Below are 23980 nucleotides of genomic sequence, written 5' to 3' on the forward strand. Positions count from 1 at the left end.
TTTGAAGCTTACACTTTCATTAATGTGGAATATGTATTATATCGAATTGTTTATTATTTATATAGTTCATCTGACTTCAAGTTCTCTCGTTTAAGACGAATATTTGGATTCGAGACTCGAGTGTGAAAACCCATCTCCCCGTTTTCTTTTTAGAATAAATCTATATCGAATTGAGGTCCTATATTAGTAGACCTAACAACTAATTGTCGAATGTTAATTTTGTTACTTATTATTATAGAACGTCCTCTTAGCGCTGTTCAGTTCTCTCTACCGCTTGACTTTGTACTTGTCTTCCTCACTATTTATTTTAGCAAATATTATCTTAAAAACTAGAATATATAATATAATTTAAAAGCCTTAGAATTAGTTTTCATTTATATTTTCTTTAATTTTCCATCCATTCTCCTTGTATTTAACTTAGCAAATATTATGATTATTTAAAAAATCGTACCTAGAATTCAGACTCATAAACCTCGAGGGAATTAAATGCATGTATTAATTGAGTTGGTTGTTTTATTGATTTGGTCTCACTTGTATTGATTTGACTAATTTTGAGGTTTTCACAGAGATAGAGATAATAATAATAATAATAATAATCATCATCATCATCATATCAGATAACACGTTGATCTCTATTTCAAAAAACAAACATAATTTATGCATCAAAAAATAATTACGGAGATTATCTTATATATTAAATATTTCTTGTGGATTGATATCTCAGGGATGAGCTCATCCAAATCCAGTTCACACCGGATCATGGGCCTCGGCCCATCCCTAGCCAAGATAGAAGGCTCGTGACATGCCCATGTATCCTCTTATAAAAACCAGGTTTAAGTGTTCAACTCATTCATATTCACTATATTATTTTTCAGCAGCATCTTAGCTGCTCCCCCTTATATTCTCAGTCTTTGAATTGAGCGTCGGAAGGGCTACGCCGGGACACCCTCCTGGTCCCCCTTCTAACGGTCTTATTCGTGATTTCAGGCTCAGGATAATTTCGAAACCTGCGTCTGGACTAGTGACATTTGCTGAAATTGGATCCTAAATCTCCCATGAGCATCATAGATAAATGTCTTTCACTTGGCTTCGGACATGTAAGAAATGTACGATATCATTTCAACAATAGCTTGCATCATGTCAATTAGTTTTGTTATGATGTACATCCACCGTGTCTACCTTCATGTCTATCAATGAGGTGTCACTCATCTATTAGATGTATAATTTAGATATCTTTCATTACATCCAATAGATGAGTGACATATCATTGGTGAGCATCGTAGGTGGAACACATAAAAAATACTAATATTATGTGTGTATATATATATATATATATATATTATAATGAAACTTATTTTTTAAAAGAAAAAAACTTTTCTTAGAAATGCAAAATCATACATAATTTCAAAATTATGCTCTGATGGTGCCATGGAATATACAGTACAATCGATGTGAGGACAAAAAATTAAAAAAATACAAATAAAAAGATGGGAAAAAGAGTAAAAGATGGTGGAATATTTATTTACTATGGAATAAAGGTAGGGGATCGAGGATGAAGAATAAAGTAATTTGGATAAAAACTAAAATCCAAAATAATTCTAAGATTGCTTTATGCAAAGCAATAAGAATATACAAAGCATTTGGATATGATGGAATTTAATTTTCTTTTCCTATATAAAAAAATACTTTAGGTATCTTAAATTTGTATTTATCTGCCATCTTTGATTCTAACAAATTCTCTCCCTTCATTAATATCGATACTACTTTTTAGGGACCCTTAATTAATACTTGTTTTCTCACAATATTTTCTGTTTTAAAATTTTTAACGGAAAATTATAATTTTGGTATTTAATGTTTGTTTCTTTGCAGCTTTAGGTATTCTATATTGTAAAAACTTTAGTCTTAATTAATTATATTTATTTTTTTTAGAATTTCAGTTCATTTTCGGTGGGAATGTTGAAAACTAAGACCCAATTTCGATAACGTAATATACTAAAACTGGAAAGAAATAACTTTGCCTTTTTCTAATAGATGACCATCGATCAATCGAATTAACTAAAATATCAAGAGTCAAATGGGGTGAATACATGAAAATGATCAACTATTTATCTAGTAATTACAAATAATATAAATGTTGACGAATAATAATTGTCAATTCTAAGATATGTCAGACGTGATGTTTGGATTGTTGTACAAATTTTTTTAAAAAAATTTGAGTTATACGGTTACATCATACATAATTTTTTTATAAAATTCATGACAAATATTTGATCATACAATAAATAATCCCTTAAAAAAAAGTGTGTGGATATTCTACTAAGCACATTTTTTGAGTTATTAATTATTATATTTATTCTGTGGATCAATTATATGGTTAAAACATTATTTCAAACCTTAAAAATGATATCAATTTAAGATTAACAGTTGGATTTTAATAAAGTAAAAGAAAATAATGGTCGATAATTGAAAAATACCACGAACGACAATAAATGTTAAAATACAACAAAAGTATTTGGAGGTTGAAAGTTGTTTAAAAAAATTATTACATATTAAAAACTCTGATAAATAATAAATATTGTACGGTACAACGTAAATCAAATATTTGTTCTTAAATGCTTTGACTACTTAAACTTAATTTTGGTGGAAAAAATAATGTGAATTAGTAGGTACAACCAATTATTTGATTTTAATTATCATTGTAATCAGAGATATTGGTGAGACGAATTTAAGCAGATTCATCAAATTTGGGATGGGGTCGGGTTCATAAAAATATAATTAACTATGAGTATTTTAATGTAATATTTTTCTTATCGAATTTAAAAAAGAAGTAGATTTTTCCTCTCCGGTATATACGATCCTCGGATCCAAAAAAAATTAATTGTGTAACAAAAAATTAATATATAAAGTGTGTTGGGTTAAGAGTTTATAAGTGAGAGTAGTATTGTGACGAGTGATCTCTTGGAAAATTATCGTGCGTCGAACTGCTGACGTTGCGCCATTTATCTGGTTGGTTAAATGAGCCGTAAAAGTGTGAAGCTAGATCTTAACGGATAATATTATCTCTCCTGTGGATAGAGTAAGTGGTTGGGAATGATAAAACTGACTTCTAAAATATATGAGATTGCACCAGTTGACAGACATGCACCTCCCCAAACTCATGAGCTTAAAAACCCCACCCATTAGTAGATACGATATACGCTGCCACGAGTATAAGAAAATAAAGTTACGTCTTGACTAACAACTATAGCTCTTAGCCTATTAACAAGCCATTGATCCTAGCAAAGTGGTTTTCAGAATTTGCTCAATTTCGATTTTCAAACTGCTTCTGAATGTATAAATATGCTTAATAAACATAAATTTATTAAATGTCTTAATTACTGTTTGTTGGCTTGACATAATTGCTACTACTAGAAAAAGGATCCAATTTTGAAATGTTGTAAATTTTAAAATATTTAAATGTTCCTAAATTATTATATATAAGACATAAATCACCTATATGCATTCCTCTTTTTTTCCTTTTAACAAAATTATTTAAAATAAAGTTTAAATTATTATTTATTAAAATAATTTATTTTTTATTTAAAAAAAGGTGCTAGTCTTAAACAATTATTTATTATANCTTCAGGATAAATTTCTTTAATTATTATTTATTTTATTTTGGAGAAAACGAATAAATGTTGGCAAAAAATTGTGTGAGAAGGTCTCACGGGTCGTATTTTATTATACGGATCTCTTATTTGGGTCATCCATGAAAAAATATTACTTTTTAAACTAAGAGTTTTACTTTTCATTGTGAATATCGTTAGGATTTCTTACAGATAAATATTCGTGAGATCGTCTCACAAGAGACCTACTCATGAATGTTTCAGTCCAACCTTGTTGAATCCCTCCTTAAATTAGCTGAAGTATAACCAACTGCACCTGTATTTTCACATTATTACCTATGAGGTATTTCCTAGCACCTTAGTAGTAAGAGTAAGACCAGGAAAATTGACCAACTCCAATTTAAAAGCTACTATTTGTGTGCATAAAATAATAAATACCTAAATAAATTCAGCAGTGTACGTCAAAATACATAAATACTATTTTAATTATAATAAATAACTGCGAGAATTAATAATTGATTTAATTTCATTTTTAAAATATTTTCAGAAGCTGTGTTATTAATCTGTCCTAGCATAATCAAACAAATAACATAAAAATTGGGGAAAATTTAGTCATATATATCGGCATATTTTAAGTTTTAGTTATATAACTTGTAAAAGTTTAGTTTTATACAGTAACTTGGATATATATTATTTTGCTCTTTTTTCTCTGAAACAACTAAATTCATCGAATATGGTTTTATTAGCATTTATTATTTTCTTCGTGGCATATGTGGTGAGAATAAAGCTCATAATACTCGCAATAAAAATGCATTTGATCAACAAGAAAGGAAAAAAAATATAGCAAAACGACATCAGTACTTCAAAATGAGAGTAAAAAATTTTGTTGTTTCTTTTATTTTTGTTTATTTATATTTTAATGATGTAATATAAGTTTTTATTCTTGTTGCATGAGCCATGTAAGAGAGCATCGATGTCAAATAAACAATTCGGTCAATTGAGTGGTTTTCCGGGAAAAAATGACTAAAACAAAAAAAATTCAAAGTGACAAAACATTGACAAGTTACATAACTAAAACTCAAAACAAATCAACTTACATGAATAAAATTGTAATTTTTCCTAAAAATTAGGTTTCATCTCCCATGTATTTAGTGTATTTTACACTTATCTTTCTTATCAAGTACAAAAGTTTTAACATGTAAGATAGATAAGTGTCAAGTTTATTAAGTACATGAGAGGTGAATACAAAATCATAGAGTTAAAATTTGTTATTTGGGTCGGTTATGAAATTTTCTAAAAAATTATAAATTTTATATTTTTGGAGATTCGAAGCTCTCGAACTCGAGATTTTGTCTCATGTTGGAAAATTGTGTGTCACCATGCCAAAAGACTTGTGGAAAAATTATAACTTATTTTTCCATGTATCGATAATTTGTCATGCTGGTACAAAACTAATATGGTTATGAACAGTTTTATTTCAAAATTTTCCAATCCTCAACATTTTCCCTCTTACCCCAAAAAATTAAAATTGATCAGATTCCATCCGTTTTTGAAATTTTAAGATTGTAATGATAATTTATATCCAAAATTTCAAAAAAAAAAAACATTAAAATTAGTCTTAAATATATATTCTCTTTTACTGTAATAAATTAATTACTTTACATTTAATCCGAACTTCTTTGAAGCGCAAACACAATGTCGGACATGTCAACAAGATTCAAAGTCATGTTAGCAATGTTCAATATCGTATCAATTCTCTCGAAAAAATCGAAATAAATATGCAAATAAATAATATATTATACTAAGAATAAATTTAATTTATTAGATGACCAAATACTTATTACTTTTGGAATTTTCAATAAAATTTTGAGTCTCTTGAGAATATAGTGTATATATTTATATTTATTAAAGATTTAATTTAATTTATCAAATATAATAATGATCACAAGAGGTGCATGGGAATATAAGTTTTTAAATGTTAGTATTTATAGAGGTAGTTATGCATTAATTAAAATTGCAAATATATAATGAGTCGCATAATTTAATGAGACTCGTGAAGATATACATGCCCAGCGATGGAATGCCCAGCGATTGAATGCGAGGGTACATTTTATTCATTATAATTATAATTTATAGCAAAATTTCCTATATTTTATTTTTTTTGGGTGAAAAACAGAAATTTATGGGAAAAAAAATTTATCATATAATAAGAATTACAATTCATTATATTCGCGGGTAGGTCTCTTGTGAGACGGGTCAACCCTACCGATATTCACAATAAAAAGTAATACTCTTATCATAAAAAGTAATACTTTTTCATGAATGACCCAAATAAGATATTCGTCTCATAAAATACGATCCGTGAAACCGTCTCACACAAATTTTTGCCTTCATTCGCAACTTGTACGTGTGGACTGAATAAATCAAAATTCAAAAAATATCGACGTTCGTACGTATCTTAGATACAATTATTATGATTATGATTATTATTATTATTATATATAATCATTCAACTTCTACGTGGGAGTATAAATTATCCACGTATGCTCTTAAAAAAATTATATTATGTTAATATTACTTGTCACATGATACATGCCATTTTTAATTTTTTTTTCTTTGATAATTTTGATGTAAAAAATATATATATGATTTTATTATGATATAATATGATAAATTTACTGTTAATAGTTTGAGCTTTAAATAATTTAGAAATAAGTTGGATAAAAAAATCTTTTATATTTAAGAGAATTTCAGAATAAATTTTATTTCACGTAAATTTGTAAAGTGTTGTTAATATCAAATTACACCCTTCTCTTGAAATTTTATAATTAGAATTTAAATTTTACTATTCTCTAAAGCATTTATTATTATAAGCTCTACATATATAAATGCTTTAGAATAGTAAAATTTAAATTTTGATTATTAAATTTCAAGAGAAGGGTGTAATTAGATATTAACTACACTTTACCAATTTACGTGAAATAAAATTTATTCTGAAATTCTCTTAATTATAAAGTGTATATATATATATCATATATATATATATATATAGATAATTATCTAAAATTCGATTATTTTATAATAACACAATAATTATATAAGTAAATTAAAATTATATAACTAAAAAATAAAAAGTAATTAGCAAAGATTACACAGCCATTTTTTGTTTTCTTTGATTATTTTATATAAAATAAAAATGGGAGTAGATCTCTGTACACATAAACTCACCCATCTTGCATTGTCTTCTCCACTCTCTGACACTGGTCTCCATATGGCGTAAACTCGATGGCTTTCAGCAGTAGTAGTGCAAGCAAAGCAAATACATTACCCCACCCTTTTTCTTATTCTCTCCAAAACTAAATTCCTCTTCTTTGTCCCTAATCTTTTCTTCTCTCTCTTCTCCTCTCCACCTTTTTTAGGCCCTCAACTACTTGTATAAGCTCCATGTTTAGTGCTTCATTCACTCCTCAAAAAACCCTCTCCCCTCTTTCCTCTTCATCACGCCTAGCTCTTCCCTTCTTTTTTACTCCAAATTGCTGGATTTTTTAGCCTAAGAAAGTGTATCAGCCCCTTATGAAACGAGGGTTTGTTTTACTTTCTTAACTTTGTTTTTCTGAGGCCAAGTGATGTATGTTATGTGCTGATAATGTTTTTTTTCCCCATGTTTTGAAGCTAGCTAGCGAGTGCCGTTTACTTGAGATTCAGTGTTTCTTTGATTTCCAGCTGCTTCTTGCAGTGATTATGATTCCCATTTCAGCACTTCAGTGCTCGATATTATCCTACTGATCTTTGAACATCGATCTTTTTTTTTTATATATTTTCTCAGGTGGGTAAAACGGTGGGGAGTTGGAGTTTAATTTGAGGTCATCGACATCTCCAAAAATCAAGGATAAAATATGGAAGATGTGTTGGAAGAGAGATTTTCTTCTTGGTTGTGATTAGCTCTATTATGGACTTGGATCTTCTCTCTGTAAGCAAGCATTTTGTTGTTTTTGGATCCATATATCGATCACTTCTTTGATTTTCTTGGAGTCCATCAGAAAAAACCTGGAATTTGAAATGACCAATTTTTAGTTTCTTAGTTAGTTTCCAAATTACTTCATGAGTGTGGTTCATTAATTAGTTGTTTTTTAGTGTGTTTTGCTTCATAAAGAGTGGACAGCAGCACATAATTACATATATATAATTAATCAAGAAACACAGATCCCCAGCTGCTAGGGCAATATTTTTTATTTTCTTGAGTTAGCCACCAATTTCGTGCAAAAAATTTAATCATTTTACTTTGTTTATAACCATAATCCCTCTTTAATCATTAATAATTATCTCTACATATATATATATATATATATATATCTGCTCCTGTCTGGTGTCTTTTCTTTTGGTCTCCAAACAACAAACATTTTCATTCAAAAGCAACAAAAGAAGGGTTTAACCAAAATGGAACTTCCAAATCAAGAAGACCATGAAATGCCTATCCCACTCAACAGTACCTATGGCCATGGCCACATAATTCATCATCATGATCATCTTCCCACCATATCCCACATGCAACAAATCCCACCTTCGAATGGGCCTATCATGCCAGATGACCATGCTGCAGCAGCAGCAGTGCCGTTCAAGAAAATTGTGAGGTACAAAGAATGTCTAAAGAACCATGCAGCTTCAATGGGAGGAAATGCAACGGACGGGTGTGGAGAATTCATGCCCAGCGGGGAAGAAGGGACTTTGGAAGCCCTTATTTGCTCGGCCTGCAGCTGCCACAGGAACTTCCATAGAAAAGAAACCGAGGGAGATAATGGCCACAATAACAACAGCACTCAGCATAATTTCTCTAATTGTGAGAACAACTACTATCTGAATTCAAGAATGGGGAGGAAGCTTCTGTTGGGACATAATCATGCTTTGGGGTACCATTCGGGGACTCTCATCTCTTCAAGAAACGTGGGGCCGCCTCATCCCATGATCATGCCATACAACATGGGGGCTGCTGCCCCTTCTGAGTCTGACGAACAGGAGGGCGGCGGCGGAGGGGCGGTGGCGGCGAGACCGGTGCATCAAATGGTGAAGAAGAGATTCAGGACAAAATTCTCACAAGAACAGAAGGATAAAATGCACAGTTTTGCTGAGAAAGTGGGGTGGAAAATACAGAAGCAAGAAGAATCTCTGGTGCAGCAATTTTGTCAAGAAATTGGAGTGAAGAGAAGAGTGCTCAAAGTTTGGATGCATAACAATAAGCATAATCTCGCGAAGAAGAATCATCAATCCAATGCTCAGAACCAAGTTTTAGAGACTGATAATTGATTGAAAATTTAATATATATTTTTTTCCTTTTTATGTTTTGATCTTGGGGCCGGGAAAGCAGCTTCTTCTTTTGGCTTTATTTCATTTTCTTGTTCTCTCTTTTTGAGATTTTGTTCTTTAGCTGTTACGTTTATCTTGGGATCTACAATTAAAACTAGCTTTTCTGTGATGTTTTAGAGTTGATTAATGGGCTACTTATGGTTTGATCATTACCAGATCTGACTCTTTTCAGTTTATANATTGGATATGTATAATATTATTTGTTTGCAGATTGTATTTAATACTTTCTGGCACTCTGTGGATTAAATATGAGTTTTATTTTTTTTATTTTGGAAAAAAAAACTTGAGTTTGATTTGATTGATTGTTATTAAAAATATGTGGATGAGATGAATCTTGGATGATATTTACACAGTTCTAATAATTTGGATAGTTTTTGTTAAAGCATCTTCTTCTTTTTTACCTATAGAAAATGTAGGTAAGGGAAGGTCAATGCTTCCCGATAACTGAAATACAAAAGCTGAAACAAGATTACTAACAGACAAGAAAATACAATAAAAAATTATGACATAATTATTATTGAAATTCACTAAGTTGATATTGAGTTGATTTGAAATTCACATGAATTTTATTCATATCTAACCAAAACAAAAAAATTAAAAATTTTCATTTCAAATATATCGATCCAAGAATAATCTAAATGAATATATTAACTTTCAATAAAACGTGCATGAACTCACTTATTATTACAAGATATATGTCAAAATTGATTAGGACTTTTAAGATTAGAACTTGCCTCTAACTCAACTCTAAAAGCTAGTTCAAGAGAGGAGGATTGTCCAAGTACATATATGTAATTCTCGTGGATTTTATTTAACCGATGTGGAACAACTAACACACCTCCATCACGCCCAGGAATGAAAATTTGAAGCGTAAAGTTTACAAATGACCTAAAATGAACAGAAAAGGTGTCCTAACTATGGTCAATCCAACACATAACGGTAAAACCTTGAACTCTGATATCATGTTAAAATTGGAACTTGAACTTAACTCAACCCCAAAAGCTAGCTAGCTCAAGAGGGGAGAATTGTCCAAGCCCATATATACAACTCCCAGGTATTTTATCAAAATGATGTAGGACAACTAACACACCCCCTCACGCCCAAGAATGAACATCTGGAGCGTAAAGTTTACAAATGACCCAACTATGAGCAGAACGGGTGGTCCAATACATAACAGTGGAACCTGAGCTCTGATACCATGTTAAGATTTGAACTTGAGCCTAACTCAACTCCGAAAGCTAACTCAAGATTGAAAGATTATTCAAATCCATACATTCAACTCTCAGGAATTTTATTTAACCAATGTTGGACAACTACCAAGGACCATGAATAAATAAGAATACAAGAAAATTATTACAATGAACTTTACTGACAAATAAGCTGGGGGTGGAAAAATATGGTTAATATAATTTACTTCAGTTTACTTAAAAGCTATAATAATTTTTATAACAAACCCAAAAAAAGTGAAAGGGAAAATATTTTTGAAGGTGAAATATGTTTATTTATATATTTTATTATTATTACTACTACTACCATATATATCCAACTGTAATTATAGAAGAATTGATTTATTGTGTGAAGGCGTGATGTTTTGTCTCAGCTTTAATGGTAGAGTGGGAGAGAGATGATGATGTGTCATTGTCTTTTGATGATCTCAAGAATGAATGAATGAATCCTATGCACAATATTGTTGAAAGACACGAAACCCTCAATTTCATCAAATAATTAAGATAGTACCATTTTTATTTTTCGAACACTGTACCAAATTTCTCTTGTCTACAACTATAGCTCAATTGGTAGATACATTAAGTCTTACTGAAATTATATATACCATGTTCATCCATCGTGCTTACTTTAACGTCTGAATTTGATATTGTGTTAAAGCGAACTTATTTATGTAAAAGTTAATTAAACTCGATTTCGAGCATTACTTACAATTTTAAATAGACAATAATGAGTAGGGGTGTTCAAACTTCGGATAAAATCGACAAAAATCGAAAATACAAACCGAAAAATTGAGCACTGAATCGAACCGAATACCGACTTTATAATTTGGATATAAATGTTAAAATCGAAATTTATTTGGTTCGGTTTCGGATTATTATATATGTCAAAACATCACCGACTGAAAAAATCGAAATCTCATTAAATTAATAATTTTATTTTTATTGTATATTTTTTGAGACGATAAAGTGAAAGATTAATTATTTTGAATAATATTTAGTCGATTGTTGTTTCTGTAATTCATTTAAACTTTATATTTAAATGTTTTACTAAAAAATCATGTAAAAAGATAACATATTATATTTTACAATATATTTATCTTATTAATTTAAATAATTGTATCAAAACCGAAATAACCGATTGAAATAACCGAACCATTTCGGTAGAAAACCGAACCGAACCAAAGAAAAATGGTTCAGATATCTGATTATAAATTTGTAAAACCGAAAATCGAACCGAACCGACCGATGAACATCCATAATAACGAGGACTTCGAGTAATTCGATTCCCTCTTGAAAGGAGGTAGAACGTCCAAAATTATAAAGGGATGAAATTTTTTTTTTTTAAAAAAATAATTATATACTATGATTGCCAATAAAGGATAGAGGATGTATTATTACATATTGTGCAGCATTGTCAGATACTCTTTGCTGCTACGTTATATCAAAACCTTCACCAGCAATATTGTACATTCTTATCTTTCTATTTTTTTAGGACATCATATATATACTATGGTTTTTATAAAAAAATTAATTTGAAAAATAATTTGTTTTTGAAAAATAAGATAAATGGTAATGTTTTGCAAAAATAAGGTAAAACACCATCATCAACAACGTCCGTTGCCTCCAACTATCATATTCTAACTATCATTATTAATTACGAAAATTCAAAATTTTGTATATTCCGACTATCATTATTAATTTTTTTTATTAATCATATTACTAATAAAAATAAAAATAAGTTGATCAATACACATATATACTTCTTTCTTTATTTTTTTTTTAAAAAATTAAAGCAACACATATTTAAATAAAAAAAATAAATTTTTTTAAAACAATATAAAGAATACAATTTTTTTGAAAGATTAATTACCTAATATTTTACAAATAAAGAATTTTTTGAAAATCTTTTATTACCGGTTCACCATTTTATGGAATCTATGTTTTTGAATTATTGAACTTGAGTTTCAACTCTCATTTTTTATATGAGATTTCAAGTCTTATTTTATTAAACAAGAGATGTGTTAGAACATTTCAGTTTTGGTGATTTAAGAAGACTGCTGATCCAATGAATAGTTATAGAGCCTAACTAAACTGAATTCAAGAAGAAAACTAAATATTCACGAGGAAAAGTTTTCTAAGTCAATCATAGCCAACTGACTATTGAGCCTAACTGATTGCATTGTTTAAAACGAAAAGGAATACTGATAGATAAACTGATCAAAAGATAACTGATGAAGCCCAACTGATAGGTTATTTCAGTCGACCAGTCAGCTAAAATCCAAACATTGTCAGAAGATTATCAGTACACTCACTTATTAATAATCAGAGCTCAGTTGAAATATAGGAAAATGTTTTCCGTACCAACAGTCGCTGATTCTCAACAGAATGTCAGAATTACTGTGCATTACCTGAATCTGTCATAAATGAAGATTTACATGGCAACAACGAACCCTGTATTTGGAATCAGATATATTATTAACAAGATGGACGTTGCAGATGAAGTCTATATATAGATTAGTTAGACAAGTTTTAAATTATCCCGACTCTTTCACTACAAGAAAAAACCAAATCAACAACGTACATACGACAACGGTTTTTAGGGTCAATGACAACGGTTCTATAAAACCGTTGTCTTTGAGCGTTTTTTAGGGTCAAAGACAACGATTTTGTTAAACCGTTGTCGATTAGCATGTTTTTTAGACAAATTAGCGACGGTTTTAGCAAGGAGATTGAAGTATATTTAGAGTCTCAATTAGGCATTGAAAAGTCTTACTGAAATGAGTGATTTCAAATTGTTTGTAATTACTGAAACGGTTTTGTAAATTTCCTTGTGAAATCTCTGTAATTTAGAGTAAGAAGACTTACTGCACATTTTGATTAAGATTGAAGTATATTTAGAGTCTCAATTAGGCATTTAAAAGTCTTACTGAAATGAGTGATTTCAAATTGTTTGTAATTACCAAATTTTTTTAGTGAAATCCTTTCACAAAGAAGAAGAGGCAATGTATGAATATTGAAGTCTCCGAACATCCAAAAACAAAATGTGCAAATTTACATTTCAGTCTGCTTGCATTTATTTTTCATTTGAAAGCCCAACTGAGTTTTTGATAAGCTATTTTCTTCAAATAGTTTCAGTCGGTCTATTTCCGCACAGTGTTCACTGTTGACTTATTGAGAACTCAACTTACATGAATTCAATTTCAATATTGCTAACTCAACCAAAATATTTACAAATTGTGGAGATAATTTATTCATCTCCTCTAAATTAATCTATGATCCTAATGAGATGTGTCCAAGTTCTAATAGAAACAATAAAAATAATGAGAACAAATAATAAAAAATCAAAAAATTTAAAAAATACATAAAAAATTTATCAGTTTCCTCTACTACTAGTGGTGGACGCTACAATATTTTTATTGCAATGTATATTGCAGCATCTATCATTGATGGTGGTGTTTTACCTTATATTTTTTGCAAAACCTCGTCATTCATCTTATTTTTTAAACATAGTTTATTTTTAAATTAATTTTTTTAAAAAAAACCCTTATATACTAACACCATTTTTTAAACATGGTTTATTTTTAAATTAATTTTTTTTAAAAAAACACCTTATATACTAACACCACTTGCAACATACATTTGCCCAGTCCTATGTATTAAAACAAACATATTATTAACCATCAACTTCTTATACTAACCAACACACACAGAGAGAGATCGTGCTTTGACACATGCCTGCTCCGATCGAGGATTTCAAGTATGCTCGATCGGGTTAGTATTTAGTGGAGGAATTTTAGGACAAACTCGACGCAATGCGCTGGGTGTCATAGCCATATGTACTAGTTCCTAATGAAGGCTGTGATCTTGATACCGAGGGTAATACAATTATATGTTAGGCTTGCAAATAAACGCTTAAACTATAAGTATATATAATTTTGATACGTTTGGAGCACGTTTCATGGACATGCAGCACGTTTTTTGAGATCGGTTTATATGACATTCCACAATATGATCATGTGAACATCTTCCAATCATTTAATACAACACGTTTCTCAAGATCGATTGATGTGATATTCACAAGATGTTCACTGCACGTACGAAAGCGATCAACGAAAGACACCCAGCATATCATACCTCTATACATGTGTGTGTGTGTGTGTGTTACATGGGCGTGGAACCAACACAGAATGATTAATTTTTGGGCGACACTACTCTTTCTGATCGATGCAGTGTTGGGACCAATAAGGAATTTTCGTTTTTTTAGCACCAAATTTAGAAGAATATATTTGATGATGATGTAGCAAAATGGGCCCAAATAATTATGATATGAAGCTTGTGTTGGTCTCTACTGGCTGATCGGGCTTGTGGTCCTCTCTGTGCTTGGATTTAGTTAATTCATTTTGTGGAGGGTATTTGATCTAGAGTTTTAATTATTTTTTTAAATAATAGATTTTCGTAGATTTGGTAGATTTTTATTGATTTTTGCATAATCTCGTATATTTACAAATATATTTCTGTGAATTTCTATAGATTTTTTGTGAGATTTTTATAGATTTTTGTACATTTTTTTTTATAGATTTCACTAGATTTTTTTACCTAATCATAAAATATTATTTTTTATTAATTTTTTAAACTAATAATTAATTAACATAAATAACATATTCAATTTCTGATCGTAACTAAACCTTCTTTCGTTCAATGGTCAAATTCTACAAGATCAAATCTATAAGTCAGACTCAATAGAATTTGATCAAAGAAATTAAGAAAAAAAAATAATTAATATAATAAAATTGATTATCATAGACATCTTTCTAATATATTTAAGTTTTTAAAAGTTAAATCATTTAATTCTTAAACGTATATGTAGATTTTTACGNTTTTTTTCCAAAAAGTTTATAAATTTTTTAAATTTTATTTATTAAAAATATTACTATTACTTTCAATTCTATGAGTCAACTCGACTTTCTTACATCCCTAATTAAGGAACAAGTAATTAATAAATCCAAAAATATTACTTCAGAGAGAAAAAACTACACCGCAAAATGTCAGTCGGTGTGGTTTTTACTAGATTCACGGCAAATCAATAGCCAGGAAATAAAGCCTTAAAAAGTAGATTTACATTACTGTATAAACAAGAAAAGAGGGCAGGCGCAGAAAATAACCTAATCTCTCTTTCACCGTCCATTTTGTTACCATAGCTTCCAGACTCCGGCTATGAAAGACTTTAGCACGAGTAGTTTCCGGTTTGTACCAAAAAAATACCTTATCTGCTTGTGTTGCATTCTGCTATTTGTAACACACTCGAGGAAGACGGTTCATAGATAACGAGCACACCAGATATCGGAAGTGATCCCAATATTTTGCTAGTTCTACCTATGTGAATCTTAACTGGCCAATTCACATAACCGTGCCCGCCCAGGATTGAGTAGCGATTCAGACATCACCCATCCCTGAGAATGCCAGACCGTTAGAATATAAATATAATGGCATCTGCAATCTGCATAGAATCAAATTTGAAAGATTCTGCAACTATACTTGATCTAAAACCAGTAAGTTAGAATGGCAGTTGAAATTTGAAGATGATACACAGTACTCGAGAATTTTCCAATGAGTTTAGGTTAACAAGATCCACGGGGATTCATCATGCATTTTCCAAGTGCTAGTTGGAAATCAGGGATTTACGAAAATCTTGCGGAGATGATTAGTCGGCCCTTCATGTAATAATAGTGTTCAAGTGACATCAAAGTTGGCCTTGAAAGTGTCAAGAACACCATCGAGGATTCAGGCCCTGAATCTCCAATCTTCTAATACAACATATCTAATTTTTTAAACTTATAACAGTCCCTTAGTTTTTATTAAATTTGAGGAACAAATCCAGTTCATTTAGGCGATGTTCATGTTAACCTATGCAGCTATGCTATAGGACAGTCAATCAGAACAACTTTTCTCTTTCCCTCACTTCCCTTAACAGAAATATCAAAGCATCAACTTTTTCTCTTTCCCTCAATTCCCCTAACAGAAATATCAAAGCATCCTAACAACTTCATCTGAGAATTTGCAAGAGAATGACACGGTGAAGCTGAATGTATATATTCGCAAATAATCTCATCAACTTTGGTTTAAACATTCAACTAGTAAGAGTTTAGAGAAAAATACGCAGATCTCCAATTACCTGATCCTTAGCTTTGTTTTTGAAAGGCTCATACAAGGCTGATACCATCTTGTATGATTCAATAACATGAGATTGAGGATCAGCCAATATTGGTAGTGCTGCTGAAAGATCATGCTCTCGGTTTGTATGGGACATTTGGTTCTGGTTGTCAGAGCGAATGATGTGAAGAAGCACATGGGCCTGTAATTGCTCAAGGTAGTGAGAAACACCAACAGCAGTAACGAGTATAAGATCATCAGGTCGAAAGCTTACGTGAAAAGCCGCTTTCAACATATCATCAGACTTCGCTCCGTTCTTGAACAAGGCATAGATATTGCCCTTAGAAACATTATAAGTTACAATGTATTGCTCTTTCTGTTGTCAAGAAGATTTAATTTGCAAAAATGTCATTAAGTAGTGACAGGAAATACATGCATGCATAAGCAAAGCATATAAATGTCCATGTGCATTTGAACATGCAGAAACCGGAGAAAATGGAGCCTAATAAGCTATATATATTTTTCCCCATAAAAATAACACACCTCAAAAATAGGCTTCAATGCAATATATGCATTAGGGTCTTGGAATGCTTCCTTAAATCGTTGCCCTGCAAATTTTAAAATAAATCATTAGGCAATCTTTACATTCGTGCATTTTATGGTGCAACATGATCAGAAGAAAATCATGAAATGAGGACATAGATGTGTGAGTACAAGCACACACACACATAGAGAAAGAGAAGTAGACAGATATGTCTAGGCAAGTACCCAGAACAATAGGTCTGTGTCTCTTCCATGGGAAACTGAAAATATTTTCCATTGAATTTCCCTCTTCCAAAGTTGGAACTTGTCCTGAAAAACGAGGCTCGCAAATTATCAACCTTTCGAATGGTAACAATTAGTGAGGAGAGAAATAGACAACACAAATTAATAGATATTCAGTAACATATATAATCACTACATCAGATTTGAACGCATAAATTACACAAATTGATCATTTTTAACACAATATGAAAAGAAAACTGCATTAATTTAGTGAACTATAAGAACCGACAGAATGATGAGAACTTTCAACTGGTAAAATCAACCCTGCTTACATCATTAAACAAAAAGAGCATTTGGAGGAAACATGTCTCAGTTTTGATTTCTTACATAAATGATAAAAGGTATAAGACTTCGAATGGGCTAAAATACATAAATCTACAGAAAATAAATCAGGTACAAAGATGAGAGGGAAGAACTCATGTACTTCAATCCTACCTGTCTTCAGGAAAGTTTCTACTGCCACTGTGAACCTTGCACGATTTAGTGTGTGCAACACAATGGATTTCACCTGAAAGGATAAACCCACGCATAGTTTCAATCAACATTTGAAGGAGTATGAAAACAGAGTAATTAAAACTGAAAGGAGTAAAGTGTTATGTATTTTCATTAGCCAACCTCTTGATACGAACTCATGACATAGCCACACGAGAGCAACCCAAATGTGGCAATCAGGGATGGATTTCTTTTAGCAATCATTATGCTCAATCCAGTTCCAAGCTTCACAAGAGAATTCGGAGTTAGTTCAACTATAAATAAACAAGTGCTCTAAAATGCAACAAGCTAGAATGGTTAAAATCTACCAAGCTTCGTGCCCAACACATCCAGCATTCCCAAAGACCCGTCTCTGTCAATCGGCATGGCAAAATTCCCCACCAACATTTTGACACAGAAATTTTGGTTTTACTAACTGATGGGTGAGGAGGTTTAGATACAATGGAGCACGGGGATCGAAGAAACAAATTAGCCGCTAAATATCTGCAACTCAACTCCCAGTTCAAGCCCTTGTGACAGTATTGATCAACTGAAAGGATCTTACCCGTTCTGATATGTAAAACTACTCAATCAAACAACTTGATTTGCTAAAAATCTTCGGCAACATCAAGCAAATGAGTTTAACAAGTTATAGACTGCCCCGGTAGCCAGATCTTAATTCAACAGGTTACCCTATAGAGACTTAAATATAGGGAAACAAGGGCAGCTCACAAATCCGCTCTTAGAACATGCAGTTTACTGATAAAAATGCATGCAACTTTAGATCACATAATTGCCCATCGGTTTCAAAACCAGTGTGCTCCGTGGTATGACTTCTAATTTCATAGTTAACATAAGAGTGCACGTAATATTATCTCAGTTGGAAAAGCATACCAGATCAGATACATTTCCAACACATTCTCCCTTAGCAGTCACATCTCCGATATTCTCTCCTCTAGCAAAGGCTTTGTAAATTGGGGTTCTAGTTGATGTTGATGTCACAGCACCAACATTCTATAAGCAAACCAAGATGGATATATGAAATTAATTTTCCTATAAAGATGGATATATGAAATTAATTTTCCTATCAAGATGGATATATAAAATTAATTTTGATTTATTTCATCACGTTGAACGGGTTAACAGGCCAAAAAGTGACAGTACCTTACCTTAGCTACATTGGCAGCACAAGCCAAAGGAAGAAATAGATGGGGGACAGCAGCAGTTATTAATTCTACACCGGCTCCCAACTCCACAAGAAGATCACCGGCAAACCTAAGCTGAATGAAACATAAAATTGCACAGATAGCAGGTGTGCTTGGTTAACACTACCAATACAGTTCACCGGTTTTAACCTAAAAAATTATGCAACCCAATACCTGCTTTAAATCATAATCAAATTTCTTCCCCTGCCGAGCAAAAAGCATCTTTCCAATCCGTCCAGCTCCATCCTGCAATTAGTCATACAACATGAACTACAGTAATTCAAATGATTTTTCAACCACAAAAAAATAGTTCAATAACTTTTGAGATATTTCTTATCCATCTATGAGACATATTCTATGCAGCCGATTCTAACTATTTCGTGACCAAAGCTTGTACTATTTTGATGATTAAATAAATATAGAAAGTCCATATGAAATTACCCAAAAAGAATAATGCGGTGGAAAGTAAAGTATGATCACTTTTTTTGTGATTAGTTATAACACATGGATACAAGGAAAGAACGCTTTAAAAACTTGAGGATAGGGGGAAAAATGGGAAATTCACTGCCCAACACTTCAAAGTTTGGAGAAAAAAAAACTCTTGAACAAAAACCTGATACAAAACTTGTACACAAGGTTCACAAATCCAGATCAATATCATCCAAGAGAGTAGAAAATAACAAATACTAACCAACTGTTAAATTTACAAATCAATGAGCACATTAAAATGCAGCGAGAATGATGAAGAGAATAGATTAATGAGTGTTCCTATAAAGACTGAATCATAAAATAATTATGAAAAAAAATAGAGGTTCAAAGGATCAACAAACAAGACAGGATCAAGCATCAAACCCACACCTTGGAAGACCAATTTTTTGATTTACTTTATCAACTTTTTTACATTTCTATTTTCTATTCCTTTCTGAATTTGAGATCTCTTCCTCTCAAAGTTTCAACACTTCGTTTTGATGCATGTACAAGAAACAGGACATAAAAAATCCAAGTTACTATCAAAATTATAGCCTTCACAAACTATTTCGTCTGACTCATGACCATCACTACCCTACACTGTCACATTTAAATACATCATGAGAATGTCTTCTTGATCAGGCCATTATGTGAAAAATGCAGTGGGGATGTGCACGAGCAATTTGAAGACAAATCTACCAGTCACTGTGACCATTTAAATAACTCAACAACTTCCCATCAATCAATTAATCCTCCACAAAATAAAATAAGAAATAGACAATGAAGTGGTTGTGAAAATAAACAAACTCAAGTCATTTCTCACACATACCTTGAGAATCCAGTTAATAGCTACAGCACCTGGTGCAGATTTATTTCTGGATACTCCAAGAGAACTTAAGAGCGTTTGTGTTGTGAAAACACCCATAGCTCCACCAAAGAAATGCTACAATATAGACAAAACGTACTATCCTTATGTTGGATCAGCTGGGATATAACTATACGTAGTAGATATTAGAAGCCGCTGATGGTTACTTGCATTGTGTTAGTGTTGTAATTACTCTAGAACCAAGTACCTTTAAGGCTCTCCACGTCATGTATGGAACATAAGAAGGCGTGACACTTTCAGGAAAACCTTCCGGGACAACATAGGACCTTATAAATGCCATCAACTCCTAGACCACATAGACAATACAATAAAATTGACAATAGAAATTCTTTCATTCTGGTTTCTATTTCTAGATTATTTTGCCAACTTTTAATTTGCGTGCCTAGGTCAGTGAGCATATGCAGCACGATATCCCACATAAATTCATGCATATGTATTCATATTTACTACTGCTTTGTTTCATTTCACTCTCTAATGTTAAGACATACAATTTAAATAAACAACTATGACTGAAAGGCCAATTAACTAAAATTCACATCATCACATATGAACAGTTCCTTGCTACGAATTGAAAGCAAGAAGTGGGATATTATCACTATTTTAAAAACCATTTATTGAAAGAGCGATATTTTTTCCCTCAAAAAACTGAACTGAAATTTTTTGGTCCGCTGCACACACACTACCAAGTTTCCATCGGATAGCTTCGGAACTAGTTTATAAATTTTAAAAAAGACATAATTAATCAGAAAAACACATGACTTTGCCTCCACCCAGTCATCAAAAAACTTAGAAGGTAGCACTTTTTTGGGTAAAATCATATGAAATTCTTGGTCAATTGCCGATTTACAACCAGAAAAACTCGATTGTATTAAAGCAATAAATGCACTAGTTCAAAACTGATTCTAACTGTGCCTACACTAATGTTCGCACATTCACCCTGCTAATAAATGGGAAATATTATTTAAAAAAAAAAAGAATACTGACATCAACAGGAGCCTTGGGACTGTGCAAGGAGACTGCGCGAATAGAATTCTTCTTAAATTTCTTAGCGCCATTACTCCTCCCACCACTACTCTCAGCGAAATAATTCCACCGTCGACCATCAATATCCTCGCTGCAAATCATCCGCAAGCTAGAATCCATAAACTGATCCTCCGCGACTCTTCCAAATCCAGAATCATGAACCAGCGTATTCTCTGGAACCGGAGACTGCGGAGGCGCCGACGCTAGGTTGGCGCTAATACGAAGCGTCTCCCGGACCAGAAGGCGCGTCTCCGATGCGGTCAGGGTCCGGGAAGCCGAACTTGAGGGGTTCTTGAGCTTCATTTCGTCGGAAAAAACCAAATTGTTGTTTCTGCGGCGGCTTTCTCCCTCTTCATCCGCCTCTGTTCCCTTGTGGAGATAGAGAGAGCCACAGGTGGTGTGGGGAGGAGAATAAGAGGAGAAATAGGAAGAGGGGCCCCATTTGAATTGGAGGAGACGGGCTGACGCGGACACATGGTTTATATTTGATCAAAAATTCCTGTGAAACGGTTTTATGGATCGTATTTTGTGAGACGGATCTCTTATTTGGATCATATATGAAAAAGTATTACTTTTATGCTTAGAGTATTACTTTTTAGTGTGAATATCGATATGATTGACTCGTCTTACAGATAAAGATTCGTAAGATCGTCTCAAAAAAACTTATTCATATTTATACATATCCTTTTGTAAAATTATCGTACGAAAATTTTTAATTGCAATTTATCAATTTTGAGAGATAAATATTTTTATTTAATTTTAATATTATATTTTTTATAGTTTATTTTTATTAAATAATTATTATTTAATTTTTATATTACGAATAATTTGTATATTGAATTTTTTAAAATTATTCTGTTATAATTTGTAAAATTATTTTCTATTAATCACTTTTTTAAAAAAAATATATAATAATGATCTTACTTTTTTTCATATGACAGTATTAAATTGATTTGTTTAGTAAGATAAAAGATAATTTCATAATTAAAAAATTATTCATACTGAAAGACCAACTTTATCAATGTTTAATTTGTAAATATATATACTTATATATTATAATATTAAATTTGAAGGCTTGCAGTAACAAATTTTGGTATTATGTATGTTTTTTGAAAAAAATATATCATTATTGTCAAATTATATTTTATTTAATAAAAATTATTTTAGTAAATGTGTATATCATTTATATATAACATATCATAATAAATTTTTTTATATTTATCTATATTTTTGAATTTTTAAATGATCATATCATTCATAACATAAAAAATTATTGTGCGAAATCATTTTAAATGTTTTAATTTTAATGTAATATCTAATTTTTTCACAAAAAAATTATTTAACACAAAAATATAATATGTACATGGCATCACGTGCAAAGAGATAATATTTGTATTATAAAACATGAGGAATTTAGATTAACTAGTTTTGATATTTCGGTGTCATATTGTTTATGATATATATCAAAACACACAATTTTTTTATTAAAAAAATAATAAACCTATTTTACTTATATATAACTTACATATCTTATCTATTATTATAAAAATAATTTAGTATTTATTCATTTTTATTCATCTTTTAAAATTTTAATGAATACATCACTCATAATAATAAAAAAATCATAATTTAAAATCGATGTTCGTTTCAATTGATCAAATAAGTCCCATATCAAGTCCTAATAGCCGTCTTATGAACATCGGACTCCTTTACCTTCAGCTGATGGTATCCCGAACGAAGATCTATCTTTGAGAAAATCGATGTTCCTTGCAATTGATTAAATAAGTCTTCGATTCTAGGCAAAGGATACTTATTCTTGATGGTGACTCTATTCAGCTCTCGATAATCAATGCAGAGTCACATACTACCATCTTTTTTCTTCACGAATAATACTGGTGCGTCCCACGGAGAACAACTTGGGCGAATAAAACTCTTGTCTAGCAATTATTGAATTTGATCATTTAGCTCTTTCATTTCGGCGAGTGCTAGACAATAGGGTGTCATAGAAATTGGCACAAAGCCCGGCATCAACTCAATAGAAAATTTCACCTTTCGGTCTAGTGGAATGCCAGAAATGTTCTTAAGAGAGACGCTAGGAAAGTCTCTGACAACCTCAACATCTTCTAGCTTTTGACTGACGGGAACAGGTGCTAAAGTAATACACGCTAGGAAAGCTTGGCAGCCTCGTTTCATGAGTTTCCTCGCACAGATGCAGGAAATGATGTGCGGCATTTGCTTGTTCCTCGCTACCTCAAAAATAAAATATTTCCCGCTGGGCGGTCGAATAGACACTAACCTTTGCCAAAAATCTATCGAAGCTCCATTCAATGATAGCCAATCCATGCCAAGAATGATGTCGAATTCAAGCATTGAGAGTACGATAAGGTTTGTCCGAACCACATCTTTTTGCAAACAAAGCTTCAAATTCCTCACAATGCTTGAAGTGACCATTTGATCACCAGAAGGAATAGAAATTTTAAAGCCCAATCCCTTATCCTCGGGTATAATCTTTAGTCGCTTGAAGAATGTCTCAGATATGAATGAGAGTGTAGCACCCGAATCCAGCAATACGTAGGTGACTACACCTAAAATGAATATCCTTCCTGCGACAAATATACCATCAAATCAGTTCGTGTTGAAGCTTAAAGAATTTTTATCATTATTTTCCCATAATTTTCTCGAAAATTACACATTTTGCCCAAGTAATTTTCAAAAATTGCATTCATACCCCTTAAAGGTTCGAATTAACTTCATTTTAGT

The 23980-nt window shown here is 31.5% G+C and overlaps 2 protein-coding genes and 1 long non-coding RNA gene across 3 annotated transcripts; 1 reads left to right on the top strand and 2 right to left on the bottom strand.

Annotated features, from left to right (window-relative positions):
• Positions 1-7121: 7121 nt before the first annotated feature.
• On the bottom strand, positions 7122-7562 carry LOC140957684 (uncharacterized). The gene is made up of 2 exons (XR_012171671.1): positions 7443-7562; positions 7122-7203 (listed from the first exon to the last, which is right to left on the bottom strand). It is a non-coding gene; the product is annotated as an uncharacterized lncRNA (long non-coding RNA).
• A 477-nt stretch (positions 7563-8039) lies between these two features.
• Positions 8040-9115, top strand: LOC140957683 (zinc-finger homeodomain protein 4). The gene has a single exon (XM_073415023.1). The coding sequence runs from the start codon at positions 8043-8045 to the stop codon at positions 8904-8906; it is 864 nt and encodes a 287-aa protein (XP_073271124.1). The 5' UTR covers positions 8040-8042; the 3' UTR covers positions 8907-9115.
• Positions 9116-15185: 6070 nt separating this feature from the next.
• On the bottom strand, positions 15186-21640 carry LOC140957682 (protein root UVB sensitive 6-like). Its single transcript, XM_073415022.1, has 13 exons — positions 21182-21640; positions 20385-20483; positions 20141-20254; positions 19018-19089; positions 18808-18918; positions 18533-18652; positions 17783-17884; positions 17603-17675; positions 17111-17194; positions 16886-16950; positions 16617-16718; positions 16365-16544; positions 15186-15642 (listed from the first exon to the last, which is right to left on the bottom strand). The coding sequence occupies exons 1-13, from the start codon at positions 21521-21523 to the stop codon at positions 15577-15579; spliced, it is 1530 nt and encodes a 509-aa protein (XP_073271123.1). The 5' UTR covers positions 21524-21640; the 3' UTR covers positions 15186-15576.
• Between the last annotated feature and the right edge of the window lie 2340 nt (positions 21641-23980).

Source organism: Primulina huaijiensis, chromosome 14 (genome assembly GCF_012295235.1).
Source record: "Primulina huaijiensis isolate GDHJ02 chromosome 14, ASM1229523v2, whole genome shotgun sequence".
Lineage (NCBI taxonomy): Eukaryota > Viridiplantae > Streptophyta > Magnoliopsida > Lamiales > Gesneriaceae > Primulina > Primulina huaijiensis.

What these genes read in the sequence shown, in the direction of transcription:
- LOC140957682 (XM_073415022.1), bottom strand. Translation starts at nt 21,523, where the DNA reads ATGAAGCTCAAGAACCCCTCAAGTTCGGCTTCCCGGACCCTGACCGCA. An exon ending in CATTGAAGCCTATTTTTGAG is followed by an intron (nt 16,719 to 16,885) that starts GTGTGTTATTTT and finishes TCTTGACAACAG; the next exon opens with AAAGAGCAATACATTGTAAC. An exon ending in AAAACAAAGCTAAGGATCAG is followed by an intron (nt 15,643 to 16,364) that starts GTAATTGGAGAT and finishes TGGCATTCTCAG; the next exon opens with GGATGGGTGATGTCTGAATC.
- LOC140957683 (XM_073415023.1), top strand. Translation starts at nt 8,043, where the DNA reads ATGGAACTTCCAAATCAAGAAGACCATGAAATGCCTATCCCACTCAAC.